This window comes from Leucoraja erinacea, chromosome 6 (assembly GCF_028641065.1).
Source record: "Leucoraja erinacea ecotype New England chromosome 6, Leri_hhj_1, whole genome shotgun sequence".
Lineage (NCBI taxonomy): Eukaryota > Metazoa > Chordata > Chondrichthyes > Rajiformes > Rajidae > Leucoraja > Leucoraja erinaceus.
This window is the reverse complement of record NC_073382.1, coordinates 7663174-7690722: the sequence shown is the minus strand read 5'-3', so window position 1 is coordinate 7690722 and position 27549 is coordinate 7663174. Positions and strand designations below refer to the sequence as shown.

The 27549-nt window shown below is 47.1% G+C and overlaps 1 protein-coding gene across 1 annotated transcript; it reads left to right on the top strand.

The window, feature by feature from the left end:
- Nucleotides 1–24585, top strand: LOC129697858 (nucleoside hydrolase-like). The gene is made up of 5 exons (XM_055636529.1): nucleotides 1–151; nucleotides 7208–7387; nucleotides 9364–9475; nucleotides 16427–16563; nucleotides 22151–24585. The coding sequence occupies exons 1-5, from the start codon at nucleotides 29–31 to the stop codon at nucleotides 22496–22498; spliced, it is 900 nt and encodes a 299-aa protein (XP_055492504.1). The 5' UTR covers nucleotides 1–28; the 3' UTR covers nucleotides 22499–24585.
- The last annotated feature ends 2964 nt before the right edge of the window (nucleotides 24586–27549 follow it).

The following is a 27549-nucleotide window of genomic DNA, read 5'->3' as shown; positions in this document are numbered from 1 at the left end:
TGTTGGGGTGGATGATGCCCAGGCACTGATGATGGCTCTGGCAGCTCCCAACGTGCACATCCTGGCAATAACCTGCACTCACGGTAACACGGGCATCGACAACGTGTGCAAGAACGTGCTGCGTGTGCTGAAACTGTGTAACAGGATGGAGGTAGGTAGTCACGAGGAGCAGGCCGGGGACTATTCAGCAACAACTCTGTCCATTGGAGAAAATAAACCTCTTAAAATAACTCTGCAAAATATATTTTAGTCTCCTGTTTACAATTATAATGAGGTTCATCTTTGCAAGGGTAGCTTAGACTGTGGAGATGCAGATGGAAACGGGAGCTTCGACCCACCGACTCCGTGCCAACCAGTGATCACCCTGTACACTCGCACTACCCAACACACACTAGGGACAATTTACAATTTTACTAAAACCAATCAACATACAAACCTGTACGTCTTTGGAGTGTGGAAGGAAACCAGAGCACTGGGAGAAAAATCATGCGGTTACAGGGAGAGCGTACAAACTCTGTACAGACAACACCCGTAGTCAGGATTGAATCCCTATGTAAGGCAGCAACTATACCACTACGCCACCATGCTGCGCCTCTGATCTATGTAACAAATATCCAGATGCCTCTTTCAGCTTTCGGTCTTATTAAATTTGTACACAAACAAAGAAAATGGTTATTGATATTGTAGATATTGATACATCATACAGGATGTAGTTATTGTAATTCTGTTACGTGATTTTCTTTATTATCTTGTAAAGATCATGATTTTTTCCCCAGCAATTTCTTCTTGGTTTCATTATCTCATGTCTACATGACAGAGAGTAGCAGTTGTACAGACTTAATTCCTTGTGCAAAATTAATTGTCATAGGCTGATTTTGCTATTTTTTCTTATGATGATTTTCTATGTCCACCCTTTGTTCTTATATACTTCTAAAACCCCATAAATCTCTCAGAGAAAGTACTTTTAGTCATCTTTTTATTCTCTGCGTATTCAATTCCAGTGATTTCTATGAGATTTGCCTTCAGTCGGATGGATTGCAATATCCCAGTGTAGAAAAAAATATATATAAGTGTCGTACAGCAACATATCAGAACCAGGGAATAGAGGAACACAACAGAAATAGACTCAAGATAGACACAAAATGCTGGAGAAAACTCAGTGGGACAGGCAGCATCTCTGGAGAGAAGGAATGGGTGACGTTTCGGGTCGAGTCCGATCCTAATTCGTGAAGGAATTGGGAATAATTCAAGAAGATGAGGTTGGATAAACAAGGTGAGCTGACTGGAATAGTATGGGGCAAGACCAAATGGGTCAGGTGTGAAAATGAAATACAAGAACACACCTGGATGAGGATGGGCTAGAAATATTGCAAATGAAGACGTGTGGAAAGTATGGGGTGAAATGGTAAACAAAGATGGCTACAACTTAACATGTGAACTTAACAAGTTTCATTGGTATCATTTAAAAATAAATTGGATAGGCATATGGATGAGAAGGGAATGGAGGGTTATGGTACGAGTGCAGGCAGGTGGGACTAAGGGGAAAAAAATTTGTTCGGCATGGACTTGTAGGGCCGAGATGGCTTGTTTCCGTGCTGTAATTGTTATATGGTTATATGGTTAAAATAAAACTTCTAACTGCTGCGATGAAGAGGAAACAACACCTGTGGGCCTTAAAATATAAAGATTGGACATGTGAGGAGTGGAGAGAGGCCAAATTAGCGCACACGTTCGGAGATTATTTGGAGAGTTGATGATAAAATGCCACATCAACCAGTTTGTCAGAAATCCTAAAAAGATGATTGTTTCAGGTAGTATGGTGTTGGTCTGCTGCAACCAGTTGGCAGAACGATGAGATTGCCACAATATATCGAGAACTGCAGCCAGAGATTGCCGACTTTTCCTGATGGATCTGGGATATTCCAGCAAGACCTTGCACCATGCCACACGCCAAAGATGGTGACTAAATATTTCCAGCATGAGGAATACGTGTCGTGGATTGCCTTGGTAACTCATCTGGTCTGAATCCGATTGAGAATTTGTGCTCAATTAGCAAGGAAAGACTGAGAGGAAAGGTCTGTACCACTTGATTGAAGCTCATCGGGGCCATAATTGATCTGAAGGGTTCAATTGGATCTGTACGATCTGTCTCGCCCCAAATCATCACCGATCCATGTTCTCCAGGGATGCTGCCTGACCCGCTGAGTTACTCCAGCACTTTGTGCCCCATAGTTCGGTTGTGATGTTGAGATGAAAATAAACTTGGAAGCTATCATAATCTGGCTGATTCCACGAATCATGTCAAATACGTGATGAAGGACTGTGGTGGACATATAATGTACTAAAGACATATCGACATAGAAATATAGAAAATTAGGTGCAGGAGTAGGCCATTCGGCCGTTCGAGCTAGCACCGCCATTCAACATGACCATGGCTGATCAACTAAAATCAGTTCCTGCTTTTTCCCCATATCCCTTGATTCCTTTAGCACTACGAGCTAAATCTCTCTTGAAAATATCCAGTGAATTAGCCTCCACTGCCTTCTGTGGCAGAGAATTGCACATATTCGCAACTCTCTGGGTGAAGAAGTTTTTCCTCATCTCAAGTGCGATGATAATAAAGTATAGTCCTGCAATCTATATATCGACTTGTTATGCCCATTGATATGCTTCATTCAATTAATTTGCACACAAGGATGTATTAATCCTTACCCACCTGATGAGGTGGTAAAGTCACAGCATGAGCAGTGTGAGGTGGGTTCTTCCCAAACAGAGGCTGAGTTCCTGACTTTGTTGATGTGCTCATTCAAGACGAGTGTGGGTGAATTGTGATCAGGAGACTGGAATCTTACTAACGTCTCCCTCAGTACCCTGATAAATCAGATAATATTTTACCATATTATAGTTTGGTGAGTCGAGGTGATTGAGTAAATTAAGTTTCTTTATTTTAAACGGAAACAAAGCGATTTATTCAACCACGTTTTAGATCAGCCAAAAATACGAAGCTCCTTCTAACAGGGTGCAGCTTGAATGAATGCTATACAAAAACCCGCGAAAACACTCCTGCAATCACGTGACCATGCCAGCCAATAGCAAGGGTTCGTGATGCGCCAAGCCACCACTAGGTGCCGCTACAAGACCCCCCCTAGAACCCGAGGTACGGAACCAAGCGGGAGGCCGGATAAGGCGACCGGACTGAGTGGAAACAAGGGACGGGACGGGCAATACGAGTGGGACTGCGGGTTGAGCCACCACCACTGGGCTATTGACATCAAGGTGGGCGGGCTTGATGCGTGCGACCCAGATAATCTTCTCCTTGCCCCTGGATATCTAACAGGAAAGTCGCGACAATGGGGCGCGACACCCGGAAATGACCATCATAAATCTGCTACAGCGGTGACTGGTGCACGTCCATGCTGAGGAATACAAACTGGGCAGCTCTTAAGTTCCGGCGGTACATACACTGGAGCTGTCCCATGCCGCGAGGTGCTAACAGGAGCCAGGCCAGTCACTTTCTCCCGGAGACTCGCCAGAACGGCCGAGGCGAGCTCATCAGCGGGGAGCCTTATACCAGCTCAGTGGACTACGTGTCCAGGTCCGCTTTTGGGGCCGTACGGATGCCCAACAACTCCCAAGGCAACTGGTCGACCCAGTACGGACCAGTGAGCTGCGCCTTCAGCGGCGATTTCAGATGCCGGTGGAAACGTTCCACTAACCCGTTGGCCTGAGGGTGATAGGCGGTGGTCTGGTGCAACTGCGGCCCATACAGCTGCGTCAGAGCCGCCCACAAAGCGGAAGTGAACTGGGCACCCTAGTCGATGGAAATGTCCGCAGACACCCCAAAACAAGCAATCCGATAGGCCACGAGAGCCCGAGAACAAGGTGTTGGTCAGTGTAGGTTACACAGAAAACTGGAGAAACTCAGCGGGTGCAGCAGCATCTATGGAGCGAAGGAAATAGGCAACGTTTCGGGCCGAAACCCTTCTTCAAAGAGGTTGTGAAACTGTCTCCGGAGAGAAGAGGAGAACTTCTTCAAGGTAGGCATATCTTGAAGAGATAACGCAGTAGAGTGTACACAGTGTTAAAGAGGGGGAGTTGAAGTGCTGAGCCATCAGGAGATCAGGTTGGTTATTGCGAACCAAGTGGTCCCCCCTCCCCCACGACAGTGAGCCACATGAGTGGCAAGGGTGGGGGACAGATTTGTGAAATTTGATCAATGTATATAGATTGTATTGAACAATTTGTATAGCCTTCGAAAATGTCGGATGAATTTTTCGCACGGTTCATGTATTGTATATATTTATTACCTGAATAAAGTCTATTTTTAAATATTAAAAAAAAAAATTGCAGACTGAGTGGAGGTGTTGTGCGAAGCGATCGCCAAGCCTGCGCTTGGTCTCACCGAGGTTGGTCATACGCTGAATACTCCAACCACATTTTTGTTTGAAAGTGTAAAGAAATAATAGAAATTGCATTCATTACAACGTGTAAAAAGAGTTGAGATACTGTATTATAATTTTGCTGCATGTCATTGTGGTATATATCATATCTTGATTGGTGAATATGTTTAGTTTGTGACTTTATTTGAAGCAGAAATAATATGTGACTGCTTCGTCCGAGCACATTATCGTAAGTGTCATGCAAGCCGTCTTAAATGACCACCTAAACTGTCATTTGGCAACCTAAAATGCTGCCTAGGTTCCCGGCTGGTCAGTGTAATTGCCTCAGGCCAATCGTAAAACGATCCACGATGGTGAGTAATGCGTGGCAACGTGAGATGGCGGCAGTGGACCCACCAAATCCACGTGGCTGTGCCGGAAACGACCAGAGGGAACCACAAAATCTTGCACCGGTGCCCGCACATGACGCTGGACCTTCGACGTCTGGCAGGGGATGCAGGCTCTGGCCCAAGCCGCGACCTGCTTACGGAGGCCCTGCCAGACGGATTTGTCCACCGCCAGCGCAGAAGTCGTCCGGATGGAAGGGTGGGCCAGGCCATGGATGGCGTCGAAAACCCAGCGCCGCCAACCCACGGGGACAATAGGGCGTGGTCTCCCGGTGGACCCATCACAAAGACCGACACTCCTGCTGAACCGAAAGGGGCATCGGCCAACCGCAACCCAGAGGCGGCCGTCCTGTAACTGTCCATCTCGCCACCCGCGCGTTGTGCTTCGGCGAGCCCCGCATAATCCACGCCAGCGTCCATGGCCGCCATAGCCGGGAGAGCAGGGTGAGACAGATCATTGGCAACCATATTGAGCTTGCCGGCCACATGCTGAATGTCCGTGGTGAATTTGGACACGAACGCCAGGTGCCGCTGCTGCCGGGCAGACCAGGGGTCGGACACCTTTGCCAAGGCGAACATCAGGGGCTTGTGGTCCATGAAGGCCGTGAAAGGCCTGCCCTCCAGGAAATACCGAAAATGCTGTACGGCCAGGTACAGGGCGAGGAGCTCCTGGTCGAAGGCGCTGTAGCTGCGCTCCGGGGGCCGCAGATGACGGCTAAAAAAGGACCACGGCCATCGATGAGCTGTTCTAGCACCCCTCCCTCCAACAGCTGTATCAGAGGCGTTCACTGTGAGGGCAGTCGAGGCAATGGCCCGTGGTTCACCGGCATGGTGGCTTTGGCCATCGCCTCCTTCGCACCATCGAACGCAGCCACGGGCTCAATCAGTCCACACAAGGTCCCGTGGTTTACCTGCGAGGTGCTGAAACAGAGGGAGCATGATCCTGGCAGCACGAGGCGATGGTAAAAGTTCACCGTGCCGACAAACTCCTGCCGCCCCTTGACGGTGAGCGGCCGAGGGAACTGCCGAATGGCCTCCACCGTAGTGGGCAGTGGAGCCGCGCCCTGCGTGGTGACATGATGCCTCAGGAAGGAAATGGAGCGCAGGCCAAACTGGCACTTGGCAGGGTTGATTACCAGCCCGTGGTCTTGGAGCCGCTGGAACAGTGCCCGCCTGTTGGGAGCGGCTGCCGACCAGAATGTCGTCCATGTACATGAAGATAACCCCTGACCCACCATGTCCATGAGCAATTGGAAAGCCTGCACAGCATTCTTTAATCCAAACGGCATGCGCAGCCACTCGAAAAGGCCAAACGGGGTGATGGTGGCGGCCTTAGGCACGCCTTCACGGTGGATGGGAATCTGCTGCTAGCCGCGTACTAGATCCACCTTCCTGCTGCTTGGCGAGCCACAGTTTGTCGGCGAGCTGCAGAGGATCGGCGAAGTCTGACCCAGCGAGGAACAGGCGGAAGTCTTCGGGCATCTGCTCCAGGAAGACCTGCTCGAACAGCAGGCAGAGTCGGTGGCCGTCCATCAGAGCGAGCATCTCGCTCATGAGCGCGGACGGCTTCCCAACACTGAGGCCGTCCATATGGAGCAGGCGGGCGGCGCGATCGCGGCGGCTGAGCCCAAAACTATGGAGCAGCAGCGCCTTGAGGCCCTCGTACTTGCCGAGGATCCTGCACGTAGGGCAGGAACTGGGTGGCCTGACCACGTCATAAACCACACTAGGCTGCTCCGCCCAGAAAACGGGCAGTTTCAGGCCCATGGCGTTTTGCTGGGGAAGCTGGATGTCGGGGTTAGCGGCGGCTTGCATGATCAAAGTCCGAATCAACGACCGGACTGACGGGGTCACCACTTTGGCGTATCGAGTCGGTTGAGTAAAGTTAGATTCTTTATTTTAAACGATAACAAAGTGATTTACTCAACCGTGTTTTAGATCAGCCAAAAATACGAAGCTCCTTCTAACAAAGTGGAGCTTGAATGAATGCTATACAAAACCCGCAAAAATACTCCCGCGATCACGTGACCGTGGCAGCCAATAGTGAGGGTTCATGATGCCCCAAGCCACCACTAGGTGCCGCTACAATAGATTAGCACATGGCAATAATACTGAATCAGGGAAGTGCTTCAGTTTTGTTGCCCACCTGTGCTCTGGGCTGCTCACTGGTGACGTAGCTTCACGGGCGTCAATGGTTATGGGGAGTAGGCAGCAGAATGGGGTAGAGAGGGAAAGGTAGATCAGCCACGATTGAAGGCCAGAGTAGACTCGATGGGCCGAATGGCGTACTTCTGTTCCTATGACTCATGAACCTATATGTCTTTATACCAAATGATATCATCTTTCTTGGCCTTTCATGATTGTTGGTGAGCAACGAACCCGAGGCACAAGTGATATTTCTGATCATTGTCCATGTTCCAGATCCCTGTCTACCGTGGAGCAGGCACCTCCCTCCTGGGTGTAGTCCATCACGACGCCGCTTACCATGGGAAGGACGGCCTGGGCGATGTTCCCGATCCCGACGCTCCGGGTGTGGAACATTTAAAGTCCGAACACGCAGTGAATGCCATGGCACGGATAGTTAATGAGTACCCCGGGCAGGTGAGATGTGCCGACATTTGGGAACGCTAGACTTATTTATACCCGTTATTTAGTTTGGTTTCGTTTAGAGATACAGCGCTGAAACAGGCCCTTCGGCCCACAGAATCCGTGCCGACCAGCAATCCCCGAATATTAACGCTGCCCTGCACACACACACTAGGGACAATTTTACAATTATATCAAGCCAATTAATTTACAATCCTGTACATCTTTGCTTGTGGGAGGAAACCGGAGATCCTGGAGAAAACCCACACAGGTCACGGGGGGAACGTGGAAACTCTGTATAGACGAACACCTGTGGTCAGGATCGAACTCGGGTCTCTGGTGCTGTGAGGTAGTAATTCTACCTCTGCGCCACCATGATGCTGCCCTGTCGAGGGAAATTTGTGACTTACTCAGGCCAAGTGTGTTTGAGAGATGGAAGGTTTTGTTGAGCTTTCGAAAGTGTTAAAGGAATGACAGAGGAATATTTTTGCTCGAAGCCTTTTCAAACCAATTTGATTTGATTCGATTCTACTTTATTGTCATTGTCCATAGTACAAGTACTTGGACAACGAAATGATTTTTCCCATACAGCCTTACGAATAAAAAAAATAAAAGCACATAACACAATAATCCATAACACAAACATCCCCACAGGGGTACCAAAGTTTCCCACTGTTAGGGAAGGCACCAAAGTTCAGTCAACCTCCTCGTTGATGTTCCCCAATGTTCCCCCGTGGTCTGCATTGGGCCTACCGAGCCCCCTGCAGTTGCTGCTATGGGCGGCCCGATATTCAGGCCCTCTCGCCGGGAATGATGGAATTCCGATGTCAGAACATCGACGTCGGACAACGGGCAGCTCTGATGCAAGCCCAACACTCCGGAGCTTCAAACGGCGATCCCAGGTGAGATTAGATTAGATTAGATTAGATTAGATCCTTTATTTGTCGTTGCCTGCAGCCATACATATAATAATAAACAACAAAACACACAATAAACACAAATTAACACCCACCACAGTGAGTTCACCAGGCACCTCCTCACTGTGATGGAGGCAAAAGTCTTAAAGTTACTGTCTCTTCCCTCCTCATTCTTCCTCTGCGCTGAGGCGATATGTTGTTACCCCACCGGGTGATGGTAGTCAGTCCCGCGGCTCAACCGAGCTCCGCGAACGGGCCGGTTCAAGCTCCGCGGCCCGGGGTGGTCGAAGCTGCCGCCCTCCAGTCCAGCGGACGCAGCTGTTGCCGCGGGAGCTCCGGAAAACAGGCACCAGCCTGTGACCTGCGAGCCCCCGACGATGTCGGCATCGCCCGCTCCGCGATGTATCCAGCGCTGCGCCCCCCAATGCCGAAGCTCTGGTCCGGTCCCCGGCAGGAAAGGCCGCGCCAATCCAGTTGGTAGGCCGCGAGGAGGGGGGACGGGGGCGCGACTCGGATAATAGTCGCATCCTTGCCAGGAAGTGACTGAAAAACGATTCCCCCCTTACCCAACCCCCCTCCCCCACACAAAATACAGAAAATAATCCTCCAAAACATACCCCAAACAAACCAAAAATAAAAAAAGACAGAAAAACAGACAGACTGTGGGCAGAGGCAGCCATCATGCAGCGCCCCCTGGATGTAATTACAGCCAAAGCTCAGTGAAAACACTCCTAAGCCGTAGTTACGCTGAGTCTAAGAAATTCTGTGTTGTTGTGAAGATATTAAAAATACTTTCAGCAGGATTCTTTTTACGTAAACTACTGTTTTGGAATTTGCATTGGCTAACGACGGCTCTTTAGCTGTAGCAGTGTCGGATAAATTATGTCAAAATAACAGTGAAGTTTGCAAAAATGACGCAATAAATTTGAAATGTCTACAAATTTAGTTGCAATTTTTAAAATCCCAATACTGAATTTTATTTCCAATGCTGAATTGAATCTTCAATGATCAAAATTAACAAAACAACAAATGTTTCACTGATATAATACTGTGTCACTTCCCTTCTTCTGACAGGTCACTCTTGTTGCTCTTGGACCCCTGACCAACGTGGCCCTGGCTGCCAAGATACACCCCACCTTTCCTTCAAAGCTGAAGAGTTTGTACATCATGGGCGGAAACATGGAAGGTATGCCCAGAGCCTGCTTTACCACTCTGTCATCAAGAACCTTATTGACTTAACCATCTGAGTTAAGTTTAGCTTAGTTTAGAGATAACTGCACGTCTCTGGGGAATTTTCCACATCATTGGGTGGATTCCAGTGATCCCATTGGGATCAATCTCGGGTCTCTGGCGCTGAGAGCGCTGTAAAGCAGCAACTCTAGCGCTGTGCCACCGTGACGCCCCATCTCCTCGCACGTTACTGCCTTTAGAAAATTCAGATCATCACCACTTCTGGCATTCTCATTTCAGAGGCCTTCGACATTGCTTGCAGCTTTTGGATAATTACTCTGCAATTTTACCTACTCTGGAACTTTGAGATCTTGCATCAACCCAGCTTGTGTTATTTAATCTTGCCTGTGTTCCAGTTTATCTCATAACTGTCCTCTGTCGTGTTCTTAATTTCATTAGACATAGGAGCAGAATTAGGCCATTCAGCCCATTGAGTCTGCTCCGCCATTCAATTATGGCTGATCTATTTTTTCCCTTTCCACCCCATTCTCCTGCCTTCTCCCCCTACCCTTTGATACCCTTACTAATCAAGAACCTATCAATCTCCGGTTTAAAAATACCCAATGGCTTGGCCTCCACTGCTGTCTGTGGCAATGAATTCCATAGATTCGCCACCCTCTGGCTAAAGAAATTCTTCCCCATTTCCATTATGAAGGCACATCCTTTTATTCTGAGGCTCTGCCCCCTGGTCTTAGGCTGTCCCATTACTGGAAACATCCTCTCCACATCCACTCTATCTCGGCCTCTCATCGTTACTAGTGCACAAAATGTAAATTTAATGAGTGGCGCAGTGGTAGAGTTGCTGCTTACAGCGCCAGGGAGCCGAGTTCAATCCTGACTACGTGTGCTGTCTACGGAATTTGTATGTTCTCCCTATGACCATCTGGGTTTCCTCGGGGTGCTCCGGGTTATTCCCACATCCCAAAGATGTGCAGGTTTGTAGGTTAATTGGTTTCTGTGAATTGTCCCTATTGTGGAGGATAGAACTAGAGTCTGGGTGATCACTGGTCGACGCAGACTCGGTGGGTCGAAGGGCCTGTTCCCATGTGAAGGACAACTGCAGGTGAGATTCTGGGAACACCTCCATGCTTGATGTTGGTGGTGTGTACAATAGACAATAGACAATGGACAATGGACAATAGGTGCAGGAGTAGGCCATTCGGATGCACATGAAATTGGCCAAGAAATTAAGGAAAAGGTTATTTGACCTTTAAAGATGGTAAATCCTAGTGTGTAGGATAGTGTTAGTGTACGGGGGTGATTGCTGGTCGGCAAGGACTCGGTGGTGCGGTGGGGCCTGTTTCTTTGCTGTATCTCCAAAGTCTAAAGTGAGGAAAAGGCTGAAGAATTCAGAACCATTTTTAGCCAGAAACATCAAATAGATGCTTGATCTCAGTTTGTTTCTGAGGTCCTCGCTATTAAGAGGCCAAGTCTCCAGTCTGTTTCATCCCGTCCATGTAATATCGAGAAATGGTTGAGAGCGCTGGACACAGCGGGAGACATAGAACCAGACCACATCTTGAATGTGAAACTGAATACCTAAACTCCAGAACTATCGGGGCCTCTGGGCAAGCTGCTCCAGTATCATTGCAACACTGCGATCCAGCCAAACGATGTGGAAAATTGCCCAGATACGCCCTGTACACATAAAGCAGGGCAAGTCCAATCCAATAACCTCCGCCCAAACATTGCCTCTCCCAACCACCAGCAAATTAATGGAAGCTGTCGTCAAAAATCTAATCCAGAGGCATTTGGCCACTAATGACCACTGATTCCCAGCTTGGGTCACGACCATCACAGCTTTAGTCCATGTATGCACGAAGAGTGGAATTCTGGAAGAGAGATGAGAGTGTCCACCCTTGACACTAACAGACACTTGACTACACATCTGACAGCAGCTTCACTTCATTTGCCGATGGCTGAGTGTAGATGTATAGGGCGGAAGTTGCTGGGTTAGACTTGTCCTGCTCTTTGTGATGAACCGTGGCATCAAGGCAACTTGGCAAAACTGGAGTCAACGGGAATCAAAGGGAAAACCCTCCGATGGCTGGAATCAAACCTTACACAGAGGAGAAGGAAAGAACTGCAGATGTGGGTTTAAATCGAAGATGGACACAAAATGCTGGAGTAACTCAGCAGGACAGGCAGCATCTCTCGAGAGATCCTTGTCGCCAGAGATGCTGCCTGTCCCGCTGAGTTACTCCAGCATTTTGTGTCTATCTTACATGGAGAAGGGTTGTTGTGGTCATTGAGATCAGTTCAGTTTAGTTCAGATTAGTTTATTGTCACACCTCTGGAGGGACAGTGAAAAGCAGTTGTTGCAAGTTAAACCAGTCAGCAGAAAGACAAAACATGATTACAATCGAGCCATTTACAGTGTACAAGATACAAGGTACAAGGTACAAGATAGATTTATTCATCACATGTGCCAGATGGCACAGTGAAATGAAATTTCCATACAGCCATACAATAAAAAAAGGTACACAACACACTATAGGGTTTGACATAAAACATCCCCACACAGCAGAATCAAACTTCCTCACTGTGTGGGAAGGCACCAAAGTCAGTCTTCTTCCTCCACTGTTCCCCGTGGTCAGGGCCTCCCCGTGCCCTCCGCAGTTGCCGCTACGGGCGGCCCGATATCCAGGACCGCTCGCCGGGGTGTTGTAAGTCCGACGTCGGGGCTGCGGCACGTCCTCAGCGGCGTGGACACCAGAGTCGGCCCCCTCCTACCGGAGTCGGCGGCTTCCAAAGTCCGCAGGCCGCGCCGGGTGGAGACTGCTGCTGGAGACCCTCTGCAAGGCGCCCCAGGACTCCACGATGCCGTTCAGCGCCGCCCGCGTTGGAAGCTCTCCGCACCAGAGCTCCTCGATGTTGGAGCAGCGGCCCAACGCTCCGGAGCTCCAAACGGCGACCCAGGTAGGCATCCCTGGTCCGGTTCCCGGTCCCCGGCAGGAAAGTCCGCTCCGATCCAGCTAGTAGGCCGCGAGGTGGGGGGGGCGAGGACGAGACTCGGAGAAATAGTCGCGTCCCCGCCAGGAAGAGACTGGGAAACGGTTTCCCCCTTACCCTGCCCCCCTCCCCCACATAGAAAAGTAAAAGTTTCCCCCAACACAAAACGTTAGACTAACTAAAAATAATAAAAAAGACAGAAATAACAGACAGGCTGTAGGTAGAGGCTGCTGCCAGTGCAGCGCCCCCTAGTGTTCTATGCAGATGCACGATAAGGGAATAACGTTTAGTGCAAGGAAAAGCCAGTAAAGTCTGATCAAAGATACGGGAAAGTAATTCAGGACCACTCTCTCGTTGTGGTAGGATGATTCAGTTGCCTGATGACAGCTGGGAAGAAACGGTCCCTGAATCTGAAGGTGTGGATTTTCACAGTTCCATACTTTTGTCAATTCCAGCAGTTGTTTTATAAAGCAGAGTCCTGAGCCCCATCATTTCCTGCTGCTTCCTTAGTCACTTTCTACCTGGTGCAGCGGTAGAGTTGCTGCCTTAAAGCAAAATGCAACGCTGGAGACCCTGGCACGATCCCGACTGTGGGCGCTCTCTGTACGGAGTTTGTACGTTCTCCCTGTGACCAGCGTGGGTTTTCTCCGAGATCTCCGGTTTCCTCCCACATTCCAAAGATGTACTGGTTTGTAGGTTAATTGGCTCGGTTAAATGTAAAAATTGGCCCTAGTGGGTGTAGGATACGTGTGTGACAACCAGTGATGGTGATTATACATCACAGATACAGAAGCCAAAGTGGGGAGGTTTGCTGACGATTGTGCAATGTTCAATTCCATTCACAACTCCTCAGCAAATGAAGTAACTCGTACACACATGCAGCCAAACCCAGGTAACGTTCAGGCCTGAGCTAATAAGTGTCAAATAGCCTTTGTCCCACAGAAGTGGCGAGTAATGGCAGTCGCCAACAAGTAATAATCTCACCAATTGCTCATGAACAAGACCCTCATCATTGAAGAAGGGTCACGACCTGAAACGTCACCCATTCCTTCTCTCCCGCTGAGTTACTCCAGCATTTTGCGTCTATCTTTGGGTTTAAACCAGCATTTGCAGTTCCTTCCTACACCCTCGCCATTAATAGAAACATAGAAACATAGAAAATAGGTGCAGGAGTAGGCCATTCGGCCCTTCGAGCCTGCACCGCCATTCAATATGATCATGGCTGATCATCCAACTCAGTATCCCGTACCTGCCTTCTCTCCATACCCCCTGATCCTCTTAGCCACAAGGGCCACATCTAACTCCCTCTTAAATATAGCAAATGAACTGGCCTCAACTACCTTCTGTGGCAGAGAGTTCCAGAGATTCTCCACTCTCTGTGTGAAAAATGTTTTTCTCATCTCGGTCCTAAAAGACTTCCCCCTTATCCTTAAAATATCCTGATTGACACCATTGACTGGAAATTCAGCAGACACAGTGATTTCTTTAATACAAAAAGTGCCGGTACACATATCAATAAAAAAATCAAGCTACATTTATGAACAATTTTTTCCATCAATCTAATAAACTATTAACTAAAAAGTATAAAAGTATATAAATTCTCAAAACGTGAAAATCTAGCCTTTTAACTGCAGCACGGTGACACAGGGGTAGAGTCGCTGCCTTACTGCACCAGAGACCTGGGTTCGATCCCAACTACGGGTGCTGTCTGTACATTTGTAGTACATTCTCCCTGTGACTCTTTAGGTTTTCTCCGGGTGCTCCAGTTTCAAAGACGTGCAGGTTAGTAGAGTAATTGGCCTCTGCAAATTGTCCCTTGTGTGTGGGATAGAACTAGTGAATGGGTGATCGCTGGTCGGCGTGGACTCAGTGGGCCGAAAGGCCTGTGTCCACACTGTATCTATAAAGGAAAATAAAGTGCCACCAGTACGCCTTTCCGGCACGTACCATCACCAAACAAGTACTGATCGTGTAGAAGACAGGCACAAAACGTTGCAGTAACTCAGCGGGTCAGGCAGCATCTCTGGAGAAAAGGAATCGGTGATGCTTCAGGTCGAGATTTTTCTTCGGACTATGTGGACACCACAGCTGCAGCTGGAACAAGTGACTCTCTTCCTGAAGCAAAAAGACCTCTCTACCAGCTATAAAGTGCAAAACTTGCACGCGTATAACCTCAGTGTTTGTGTTTTTTTGTCCTTTTACACTCTCAATTTTTAATTTTTTAATTTATATTTGTATAGAAATCTGTGCTTTTTATGTTATTAACTGTCTGTGTCCTCACTGTTTTAAATTGTATTTTTGTATAGAAGTGTGTTTTTGCGAAAAGCACCTTTGGTTGCATTCAATTGTATGATAAGTGCTACATAAATAGTTATTATTATTATTATTATTATTATAATATTCAAATAATCTGCCCTCAACAGGAAGAATGATGCCATCATTCTCTTTTAAAAATATTATTATATTCCAATAACCTCCACTCAACAGGACGCCATCATGCTCTTAAAAATCTTGATGCTGTCCAGAACAAAGCAGTCCATTTGATTTGCACCACAACAACCACATTGTACATTCAGTCTACCACTGTCCAGTGGCTGCAGTGTGCACCATTGGGGTGGGAGATTGCAACCTTCACGTGGTCCGCCCTGTTTGTTTCGACGAATGCAATCAACCTGGTGTGCACAATCAAGTAAGATCAAATGGAACAAGTTGTCCTACAACTTTAGGCCATGCACGCCATATGCAAGAAAAAGAAGAAATGTGCACCATCTATACAATGGATTGCAACAGACTACATCAATGCTACAACCCACACTCATAACCTCTACCATCAAGAAGGACAAGGGCAGCAGGTGAATGGGAGCATCACCATGTGCAAGTTCCCCTCCAAGTCACACAACATCTCGATTTCGAAATATATTGCTGGTCCTTCATGCTGTAGTTACTGGGTCTAAACTCTGGAACTCTCTGCCTCAAACAATATAGGAAGCCCATCACCAGAGGAACGGCAGCTGTTCAAGTAGGTGGTTCTCACTCAATGGCGATTTAGTTTAGTTTAGTTTAGAGACACAACACGGAAATAGGCCCTTCAGCCCACCGGGTCTGTGCCAACCACATCCTGGGATGTCAGGACTTTCATATGAAGAAAGACTGGATAGACTCGGCTTGTACTCACTAGAATTTAGAAGATTGAGGGGGGATCTTATAGAAACGTACAAAATTCTTAAGGGGTTGGACAGGCTAGATGCAGGAAGATTATTCCCGATGTTGGGGAAGTCCAGATCTAGGGGTCACAGTTTAAGGATAAGGGGGAAGTCTTTTAGGACCGAGATGAGAAAATCATTTTTTACACAGAGAGTGGTGAATCTGTGGAATTCTCTGCCACAGAAGGTAGTTGAGGCCAGTTCATTGGCTATATTTAAGACGGAGTTAGATGTGGCCCTTGTGGCTAAAGGGATCAGTGAGAAGGCAGGTACGGGATACTGAGTTGGATGATCAGCCATGATCATATTGAATGGCGGTGCAGGCTTGAAGGGCCGAATGGCCTACTCCTGCACCTATTTTCTATGTTTCTATGTTTCTAACCAGCGATCCGCACACATTAACACTATCCTACTACACACACTCAGGGACAATTTACAATTATACCAAGCCAATTAGCTCACAAACCTGTACGTCTTTGAAGTGTGGGAGGAAACCGGATATCCCCGGGAAAACCCACGCAGGTCATGAGGAGCACGTGCAAACTCGGCGCAGGCAGCACCCGTAGTCAGGATGGAACCCAGGATTCTGGCGCTATAAGGCGGTAACTCTACTGCCGTAGCAGGGAAGGGCAGTAAATGCCAACCTTGCCGGCACCACCCAGATCTTGAAAACTGATAGGAAATTGTTCAATTCATCGCGCTTCATGTCAATATCTTACACTAAAGCATTAACTCCACTGTTTTATTTCCAGCCAGAGGGAATGTGAGAGTCTGCGGCGAGTTCAACTTTGTCACAGACCCAGAAGCAGCTTCCATTGTGCTGAGCCACTTCACTTGTCCCGTGCACATCGCCACCTTGGAATACTGCCTCCGCCACCACCTGACCTGGGTATGTTGTGTAGGAAGGAGCAGGTTCAGAACAGTAAGCTGTGCGTGGGGAATGGTAGCCTGCTGGTTATGCTGTGAGCAGCACTCGGCATATGATAGCTTAGTGGTGAAGTTATTCAGCTGGTGTGCCAGAGGCAAGGTCACTGGTCCAGAGTGTATTGAGTTTGAATCCCACCACGACTACTTTCACATTTAGAAACCCTGAATAAACAGGGCAATGCATGTTGACATTGGAAGAGTCGTAGAAGCATGGAGTAATTCAGTGTGGAAACAGGCCCTTCAGCCCAACTTGCCCACACCTACCAACTTGTCCCAACTACACCAGTCCAACCTGCCAGCCTTTGGCCCCTAGTCCTCAAACCCTGTCCTATCCATGTACCTGTAGGAAGGAACTGCAGCTGCTGGTTTATATCGAAGGTAGACACAAAATGCTGGTGTAACTCAGTGGGACAGGCAGCATCTCTGGAGAAATGGAATGGGTGATGTTTTGGATCAAGACCCTTCTTCACCATACTTTACCATAATATGCTTGCTTTTAATAAAAATATTAATCAGTCTGAAAAAGGGTCTCGACCCGAAACGTCACCCATTCCATCTCTACAGAGATGCTGCCAGTCCCGCTGAGTTACCCCAGCATTTTGTGTCTACCTTCTATCCATGTATCTGTCTAATTGTTTATAGTGATCGAAGCAAAGAAATCTCTGGAAAAGTAAGGTTTCTACCAGTCCCAGAATATAAGCTAACAAGTAGCTTGGGCAGCCTGCAACCCAATGGTATGAACGTTGATTTAGAAAAATAGACACATAGAAAATAGATGCAGGAGCAGACCATTCAGCCATTCGAGCCATTCAACATGAACATGGCCGATCATCCAAAATTTGTACCCTGTTCCTGCTTGTTCCCCATATCCCTTGATTCCCTAAGTATATCTAACACTGTCTTGAAAACATCCAGTGAATTGGCCTCCACTGCCTTCTGTGGCAGAGAATTCCACAGATTCACAATTCTCTGGATTATAATGTTTTTCCTCATCTCAGTCCTAAATGGCCTACCCCTCATTCTGTGCCCCTGGTTCTAGACTCCCCCAACATCTGCACTCCCCCAATTTTCCTGAATCTAGTCTGTCCAATCCCTTAAGAATTTTAAATGTTTTTATAAGATATCCTCTCATCCTTCTAAATTCCAGTGAATACAAGCCCAGTCACCCCATTATTTCATCGTACGTCAGTCCCACCATCCCGGGTATTAAACTGATGAACTCACTCAATAGCAAGAATGTCCTTCCTCAAGTTAGGAGACAAAAACTGCACACAAACCTCCAGGTGTTGTCTCACCAGGACTCTGCACAACTGCAATAGGACCTCCTTACTTCTATACTCAAATCCTCTTGCTATGAAGGCCAACATGCCATTTGGTTTATTCACTGCCTGCTGTACTTGCATGCTTACTTTCAGTGACTGATCTACAAGGACACCCAGGTCTTGTTGCACCTCCCCTTTCCCTAATCTGACACCATTCAGATAATAATCTGCCTTTTTGGTCTTGCCACCAAAGTGGATAACCTCACATTTATCCACATTACACTGCCATGTATCTGCCCACTCACCCAACCTACCCAAGTCACCCTGCAGCCTCATAGCCCCCCCCCCCCCCCCCCCCCCCCAGCTCACACTGCCACCCAGCTTTGTGTCATCTGCAAACTAGGAGCTGTTACGTTTAATTCCTTCGTCTAAATCATTAATATATATTGTAAATAACTGAAGTCCCAGCACCGAGCCTTGCGGCACCCCACTAGTTACTGCCTGCCATTCCTAAAAGGACCCATTAACTCCTACTCTTTGCATCCTGTCTGCCAACCAGTTCGCTATCCATGTCAATATCCTACCCCTAATAGCTGAGTCTCACGTTGCGAGTTGACACAAGAGTTAAAACTCGTGGTAATAACGTAGATTAACGTACGGAACTCGTGGACGCAACTTAGAGACTCGTGGCGCTAACGGCAGGTACTCGTGAAACTTGTCACTTCTTGCTAAAAATCAAACATGTTTAAAATTTTCCACGAGTCAATTTTACTCTTGTGGTTAAGAATTGAAACATTTTAACTCGTTGTAAGAACGTAGTGGCCCGTGCGTTTACCTTAGTGTATCGTGAGTCTTCCGTGGGAACTCTTTAACTCAGCGGGCAGACAGCAGTTGATTGTCGCTCCCTTCAGTTTCCCAGCGACTATTTTTTAATAACAGGAACATTTTACGATGAAATGCAGAAAATAGTCCATAGCCGGCGTGCCCGCTGACTCCCATCCCCCCCCCCCCCCACCGGTCCCGGTCCGGTGCCACTCTGGGGGAGAGCCCCGGACCGGGGGGGGGGGGGGGATGGGAGTTTGCGGGCACGCCGGCTATGGACTATTTTCTGCATTTCATCGTAAAATGTTCCTGTTATTAAAAATAGTAATGTCTATCCTGTCATGAGTAATGTGTGAGCCTGCAGCCCTTCACCTCCACCCCTCAGTCCGACACCGAGATCCTGCTGAAGACGGGCAGCTGCCGGCTGGATGAAGTGGCAGCTGGTACTGTAGGGGCAGAAGCTGATGGTGTGCAAGGTACGTCTTGTTCTTGGGGTGGCGGATGAGGGGGTGCAGCTCGGGCTGTGGGTGAACTGCCACTTGTCGCCGTAGCGGCCCATCGGGGAACGGGTTCCTCTGGAGTTGGAGCGGGGCTGGGCTGGAGTTGCTGTTGGCTGTGGGTCTCTGTGTTCGCCGTGCTTGCAGTGGGCCTGGGGGTCGGTGTCCCGTTGGTCCTGACGTCTCCGGCCACCCCCCTGGACAGGAGCTGAGACTGAGAACTGAACCGCCCTTGCCCCCTCCCTCTGCAACTGCAAACAACCCCACTCTCCTCCTCACCTAACCCACCCATCCCCATCCCCCCCACCCCACCTTTCCCTCCCAACTACAGTCCCGTCCCGGCCCCCTGGGAAACTGAAGTGGCGACTGGCACTGACCTGCTGGCATCGTCGACGTGAAGACAGTGCAAAGCCCCCGCGCCGGTGCAATGGGCGGGGAGCTGGACAGGGGAGGGAAGGGGTCACACACATGGCCGGGAAGCAGAGGGGTGTAGGTGGGGGTGGTGACAGATAGGGCCAACAATGAGTGGAGAAAGACAGAAACACCGACGTGCAAAGGAGACCTACAACAGTGCATGATCTCTCTCGCATTATGGCAGGTGATTGTCGCCTGCCCGCTGTTCCTGACGCTAAAGCCTTGGGATCGTTGCCCTTCGTGTTGGCGTGGAGGGGGAGGGGGGTATTGTGCTGTTTGATCGCCCCCTGCTATCCCAGGGACAGGGAGACACAGCGGCTTTTGAGACTGCTGGGCAATCACTTCCAAAGTGTCTGCCCACACAGTCAGTACACCTCTCCTACACTTGTCTCCCGCACTAAGATCACCCCGCAGAGAATGATCCCAACCTAACCCAAGAGCCATGTCACCCCAGACTGATTAATGACGCCCCCCCCCCCCCCCCCCTCTCTCCACCTTAACACGCCTGGGCATCAAAGCAACTCAGGAGGCGAACCCTGAGCTCCGTCTCACAACAACCTGATGTGCACATCCGTCCACATTCAAAGATTTAATCTCCTGTCTCCCCGCAGTGTGTAGACATGGCAGTAAATTCAATTAAAACATATCAAACCTGTGTGTTTCAAACAAATCATAAGTATAACTGCTCTGGCACTGGATGGTGCACATTTTCCCTCTGTAGGTCACATCAATAGATGCGGCCGCTCTGAATTATATCTTTATAACAAAGCCACAGGATGGAGAGGTCTTCTTTAACACTGTTGCTTATTAAAACATAACACTGTTGCTTATTAAAACAGACCTTCATTCAGGGTTGGCTCAAGAGTAACTCGGGAGACGAACTTGGAACGTCGCAGAAATGACAAGGAAATGGCAAATTTGTCATACCCGTGGGTACTCGGTTAAACTCTTGATCATACACTTGCAATCTCGTACACAACCACGAGTCTTTCACTCGGGGTACCTCTTGTGTTAACTCGCAACGTGAGACTCAGCTTTAACACCATGTGCTCTAAATTTGCACACTAATCTCTTGTGTGGGACCTTGTGAAAGGCTTTTTGAAAGTACAGATACACCACATCCACTGGCTCTCCCTTGTTCATTTTCCTAGTTACATCCTCACTCACAAACATCCAGAAGATTAGTCAAGCATGATTTCCCCTTCGTAAATCCATGCTGACTTTGACCGATCCTGTCACTGCTTTCCAAATGCGCTGCTATTACATTTTTAATAATTGAATCAACCATCTTCCCCACTGTCGATGTCAGGCAAACCGGTCTATAATTCCCCGTTTTCTCTCTCCCTCCTTTCTTAAAAAGTGGGGTTACATTAGCTACCCTCCAGTCCACAGAAACTGATCAAGAATCTTTGGAACATTGGAAAATGATCATCAATGCATCCACGATGTCTGGGGCCTCCTCCTTGAGTACTCTGGGATGCAGACCATCAGGCCCTGGGGATTTATCTGCCTTCAGTCCCAACAGTTTACCTAACAACACCATTTCCTGACTAATGTGGATTCCCTTCAGTTCCTCCCTCCCACTAGATCTTTTTTCTCTAGTATTTCTGGGAGATTGTTTGTGCCTTCCTTAGTGAAGACAGAACCAAAGTACTTGTTTAACGTCTGCCATTTCTATGTTTCCCATTATAAATTCACCTGTTTCTGACTGTGGCGGATGGGAATATGGGGAGAAGAGGTTACAAAGAAAATTAGTGCAGGATGAAATGTCCCTGTTCGCCTAGATATGATGAGGTGACTTCCCCCATTAAATGTTGCAAGAAAATATTGTGAGTAAATATGTGAACTGAACTAATCAAGTAAGGGGAAAAACAAAATGGAAGCATTGAAGAAGGAATTTTTCATTTAGACGTGTCTTTGTGTGGTACCAGGTTACCAGCATGGACAGTGGTCCCTCAATAGGCATTGAGAATAAATACTGAGTAGTTGATAGACAATAGGCAATAGGTGCAGGATTCGGCCATTCGGCCCTTCGAACCAGCAATGTGATCATCCACAATCAGTACCCGTTCCTGCCTTCTCCTCATGTCCCCTGACTCAGCTATCTTTAAGAGCACTATCTAGCTCTCTCTTTTGAACGTATCCAGAGAACCGGCCTCCACCGCCCTCTGAGGCAGAGAATTCCACACACTCACAACTCTCTGTGTGAAAAAACTGTTTCCTCATCTCCGTTCTAAATAGCTTACCCCTTATTCTCAATCTGTGGCCCCCGGTTCAGGACTCCCACAACATTGGGAACATGTTTCCTGCCTCTAGTGTGTCCATAATAAGATGCCCTCTCATCCTTCTAAATTCCTGAGTATACAAGCCCAGCCGCTCCATTCTCTCAGCATATGACAGTCCTGCCATCCTGGGAATTAACCTGGTGAACCTTGATAGCAATAGGTATTTAGGATGAGGTGTACAGTTAAGGAGCTTTACGGAGAGATAGACTGCATGATTCCTGCCTGGAACTGTCACAACATTTCCAAATCGCTGCTTTTATTTAATGCAGGACTTTTATAGAACGTGGGTGAATCAAGACAGTGCAAAGGCTCGGTTCATGAAGAAGATATCTGCACATACTGCGGACTACAGCAAGGAAGGCCAAGGTAGTAAGCAACTGCTGTTTGGAAGTGGCTTTGTGTCCTGTGATTCATACGCAATGTCTGCTGCCATCGATGACTCGGTGGTGACGGAGCGCGCCCAGTACGGGGTGAGTGTGGAGTTGCACGGTTCACTGACCAGGGGCATGATGGTCGTGGACACCCTCGACATCCTGAAGCTCCCACACAAAGCCACCGTCTTCCTGGAATGTGACATGGAGAAGTTCAAGCAGCAGCTGATTAAGGCCCTGAAATAAGATGTGGTATGTCCCACACGGAAGAACATAAAGCCAGCAGTGCTTGAGTTACAATTATATACAATGTCAACTAACGCCAATAAAATTTATGCTTCAATAATGGGGTAATGATACTAAAAATGTGGGCAAAATTGGATATTGAATGCTTATTGTTAAATTGTTAAACTCATTGTTAAATTGCTTATAAAAGCTTTAATGTCAGTGTGAAGGTGAACTTCACAGGTAGAAGATTAAGTCGTAGATCTGTTGTGGAAATTTGATCACATTTTGCAAATGGAAAATTGTTCCCCGAGGAAGTTAAATGGAAGGTTTGGGAAATTGAAATGGAGATGACTTTCTGGTTGCATAAGATCCTCCAACCTCACCCCCCATTTCTGGTTCGGAAACCTTCATTCATTATTTTGATATCTCGAGGGTTGACTATTCCAATGTTGCACGTTTTACCATCCTATTTCCGGCCACCATAAACATAACCAAATTACTGTCAAATTATGTCTTCATCCTCTACACATTGGTCCATGGCCTGTCCTGTTTTAATCTCCTTACCTACATCTCCTCCTGCCCACCACTCCTGGTCTTCAATGCTCTCCACCTCTGTCATCACCGCCATGTTATAGGAAAGATGTTGTCAAGCTGGAAAAGGTTCAGAGAAGATTTACAAGGATGTTGCCAGGACTAGAGAGTCTGAGCTACAGGAAGAAATTGAATTAGGGACTCCTTTTCTTGGAGAACAGGATGATGAGGAGTGATCTGATAGAGGTGTCTAAAATCATGAGAGGAAAGATACTAACATAGAAACATAGAAAATAGGTCCTTCGAGCCTGCACCGCCATTCAATATGATCATGGCTGATCATCCAACTCAGTTTCCCGTACCTGCCTTCTCTCCATACCCCCTGATCCCTTTAGTCACAAGGGCCACATCTAACTCCCTCTTAAATATAGCCAATTAACTGGCCTCAACTACCTTCTGTGGCAGGGAGTTCCAGAGATTCACCACTCTCTGTGTGAAAAATGTTTTTCTCATCTCGGTCCTAAAAGATACACAGAGTCTCTTGCCCAGAATGGGTGAATCGAGGGCCAGAGGGCAGAGGTTTACGATGAAGGGGAAATTATTTAGTACGAATCTGAGGGGCAACTTTTTCACACAAAAGGTGTTGAGGGTATGGAACAAGTTGTTGGACGTGGTTAAGGCTGGGACTATCCAAACGTTTAAGAAACAGTTGGACAGGAACATGGATAGGACAGGTTTGGAGGGATATGGACCAAACATGGGCTGGTGGGACTAGTGTAGCTGGGACATGTTGGCCGGTGTGGGCAAGTTGGGTTGAAGGGCCTTTCTCCACACTGTATCACTCTATGCCTCTCTGATCTCCAGCCCTGCGACCTGTCAGCACTGTGAAGGCTGTGCTCTCTAGAAGTCTGTTCCTAAGTCTCTCCACCCCATGCTCTCCTCCCCTGCAGAGATATTAATGGCCGCTGTGTGATTCAGCCTCCAATTGTATTCATAATTATAATGACGCCATATAAATTGCTTATTAAAATGTCTAATTGGCTTTGGGAATGCATTACTTGGATCAGAGGTTTCTATTTCAAAGACATAGTTTGCATTAAAATTTCAGACTGTCAAAACTCCACATGAGGACCAATAACCCTTAGGAAAAGCAGTCCTGAACTACTATCAGGCAACTGACCCATCCTACCACAACCAGAGAGCAGTGCTGAACAACTATCTACAGTACCTCATTGATATCTTTGATTGGACTTTACCTTGCACTAAATGTTATTTCCTTATCTGTACACTGTGAATGGCTCAATTGCATCTGTACACTGTGAATGGCTCAATTGCAATCGTGTATTGTCTTTCCACCGTCTGTTTAGCACGCAACAATAGCTTTTCACTGTACATTGGTGCACGTGACAATAAACTAAAACTAAAACTGAAAATAATTTGCATTTATTCTGATATAGAGAAACTTCATAAAAATGGGCACTGCTTTTGCTGAATCTGACAGATACCTCTGAATTAATATTGTAATTGGTGCACAAACACTTTGTAAATCAATAGAAAATACCGATAGCATGGAATTAAACTGCTTTTAAGTATTTATTTTCATTCTACGTTGAGTCTTTGGAAGATTGCCTCCTCTGTTGACAGAAGGGTTAATGCTTTCAACTTACAGTCCAAAGTAGGATCTCGACCCGAAACATCACTGATCCATGTTCTCCAGGGATGATGCCCGATCTACTGAGTTACTCCAACATTTTGTATCTTTCCTTATGGCTTTCAAGTGTTTCCTGCTCAAAATGTTGCACTGCACTTATCTTGCACCCTATGCTCCCTCTCCATTTATATTATCAACGGATAGTAAAAAGGAAGATGTGAGATTTCTATTGTACAGTTTTGGGCTTTTTCTTCTCGTTGCATTTAGTTTAATTCAGTTTAGTGATACGGTGCTGTTACAGCCTGCACACACTTGGGACAATTTACTCTTATCCCAGGTATACAAACCCATCCAATCATCCTGCAATCCTTTACGTCTTTGGAGAAACATAGAAACATAGAAACATAGAAATTAGGTGCAGGAGTAGAGGCCATTCGGCCCTTCTAGTCTGCACCATTCGCCATTCAATATGATCATGGCTGATCATCCAACTCAGTATCCCGTACCTGCCTTCTCTCCATACCCCTGATCCCCTAGTGCCACATCTAACTCTCTCTTAAATATAGCCAATGAACTGTGGCCTCAACTACCTTCTGTGGCAGAGAATTCCACAGATTCGCCACTCTCTGTGTGTGGAAAAAAAATCTCATCTCGGTCCAAAAAGACTTCCCTCTTATCCTTAAACTGTGACCCCTTGTTCTGGACTTCCCCAACATCGAGAACAATCTTCCTGCATCTCGCCTATCCAACCCCTTAAGAATTTTGTAAGTTTCTATAAGATCCCCCCTCAATCTTCTAAATTCTAGCGAGTACAAGCTGGGCCTATCCAGTCTTTCTTGATATGAAAGTCCTGCCATCCCAGGAATCAGTCAGGAATCAGTGTATTTCAGATGTGTGGATGAAAATAAACACATTCAAGGCAGTTTAGAGTTCCAGAGATTCAACACTATGCAGAGTGGGAGGAAACCAAAGATCTCGGAGAAAACCCATGGGGGTCACAGCTTAAGGATAAGGGGGAAATCCTATAAAACCGAGATGAGAAGAACTTTTTTCACACAGAGAGTGGTGAATCTCTGCAACTGTGGGGTCACAGGGGGAGTTAACATACAAACTCCATAGAGACAGGTACCCATAGAGTTGGATGGGATTGAACCCAGGTCTCCAGCACTGCAAGCGCTGTAAGGCAGCAACTATACCGTGCCACCCACTCTAATGGATTTGATCCCACTAGATTGCTGGCATGTACTAAATGGGTTGAATGCCCCCCTCCCATTGTTGCAGGTGAATAAGAAATATAGCAAATGTAGTGACAATACTCAATTGCCAATGTACCCCACCACTAACAGGCCACGTATATGAAATGCACTTGGAGCCATGCCCATAATCTAGAAAGCAGACTTCCTCCCTGATCATTGCCATCGCCAGTAAGTCTTGGATCAATGTATGTTGCTCTCAGAATGCTGCTCATTCAAGGAAGTGGAACACACTGGCCCTGACCAGCCACTTTTCAGGCCAACTGCTATGTAACTGTAGTCACTACTTAGTCCACATCAGCACTCTGCCTGTAGAACATAAAACAATACAGACAGCATCTCTGGAGAGAAGGAGTGGGTGATGTTTCAGATCGAGACCCTTCTTCAGAGCTGCCATTTGATCATTAAACTTTTACTTTTATTTGCAACATCATTTATTCAGGAATTATTCAGCAGGTCAGAAACTGTCCACGGAGAGAGATACACTGTCTGGTAAATCTCAAGGTTCTAGATTTCAAGGTCAATTTATCGTCACGTGTACCAATTAAGGTGCAGTGAAATTGGAGTTACCATACAGCCATACTAAGTGAAAAGCCACAAGACACACAACCACATAAAATAAAAGTTAACATAAACATCCACCACAGCGGCTCCACATTCCTCACTGTGATGGAGGTAATACAGCCCAATCATATCCCCGGTCGGGTCAGTCGAAACATCCACAGTCAGGGCGATCTAAGCTCCTGCGGCCGGTGATCCGAAGCCCTCGGGTGATTGAAGCTCCCGTGTCGGGACAGTTAAAACTCACCTCGGCTTGGAGCTCCCGAATCAATCTCTAACCAAGGACCGTGGGCCCCACGATGTTAAAGCCCATAGGCCCGCGATTGGAGCTCTCCATGGTTGATACCCGGCAAACCACCACGGTGGTAAGTCCGCGCCGCGCCCATTGTTGGAGCACTGGGTCGGTCTCCGGGAAAGGCCGAACCACTCCACGATGTTTGGCCGCAGTGGGGGTGGAGATACGATTCGCTTCCCCGTCGGGGTAAGAGAATGAAAAAGGTTTCCGCCCATCACCCACATAAAACACTAAAATGTGTTGTCTGCATTATCTTTATTTTTTTAACCTTTTTCTCTGGTTTGTATGGAAACTTATTATCTAATTTATGTAAAGCACTTTGGCGTCAATGCGAGTTTACTTAAAACGTGCTATATAAATAAAACTGACTTACTTACTACTTACTTACTAAAACATACTGTTTAAACCTAGTTAAAATAACAAAACAGAGGAAAGGGCAGACAGACTGTTGGCGAGGCGGCCACTTGCTGTTCTTTCCTTATTTCAGAATATTTTATTTTTATTTCATGATTATTCAACCTGGTTCTCATTTGAATGAATGATTAGTCACCTTTGATGACATTAGTCATCATTTTTATTGTTACTCCATCCCCCCCGACACTTAATTTTTTTTATTCAAATCGTTTGCTATGTCGCTCTTCAAGGGAGATGCTAAATGCATTTCGTTGTCTCTGTACTGTACACTGACAATGACAATTAAAATTGAATCTGAATCTGAATCATATCCTCTAAACTCTTTCTCATCCAGGAAGCTGCAGCTTTAGTTCCCTAACTTTCT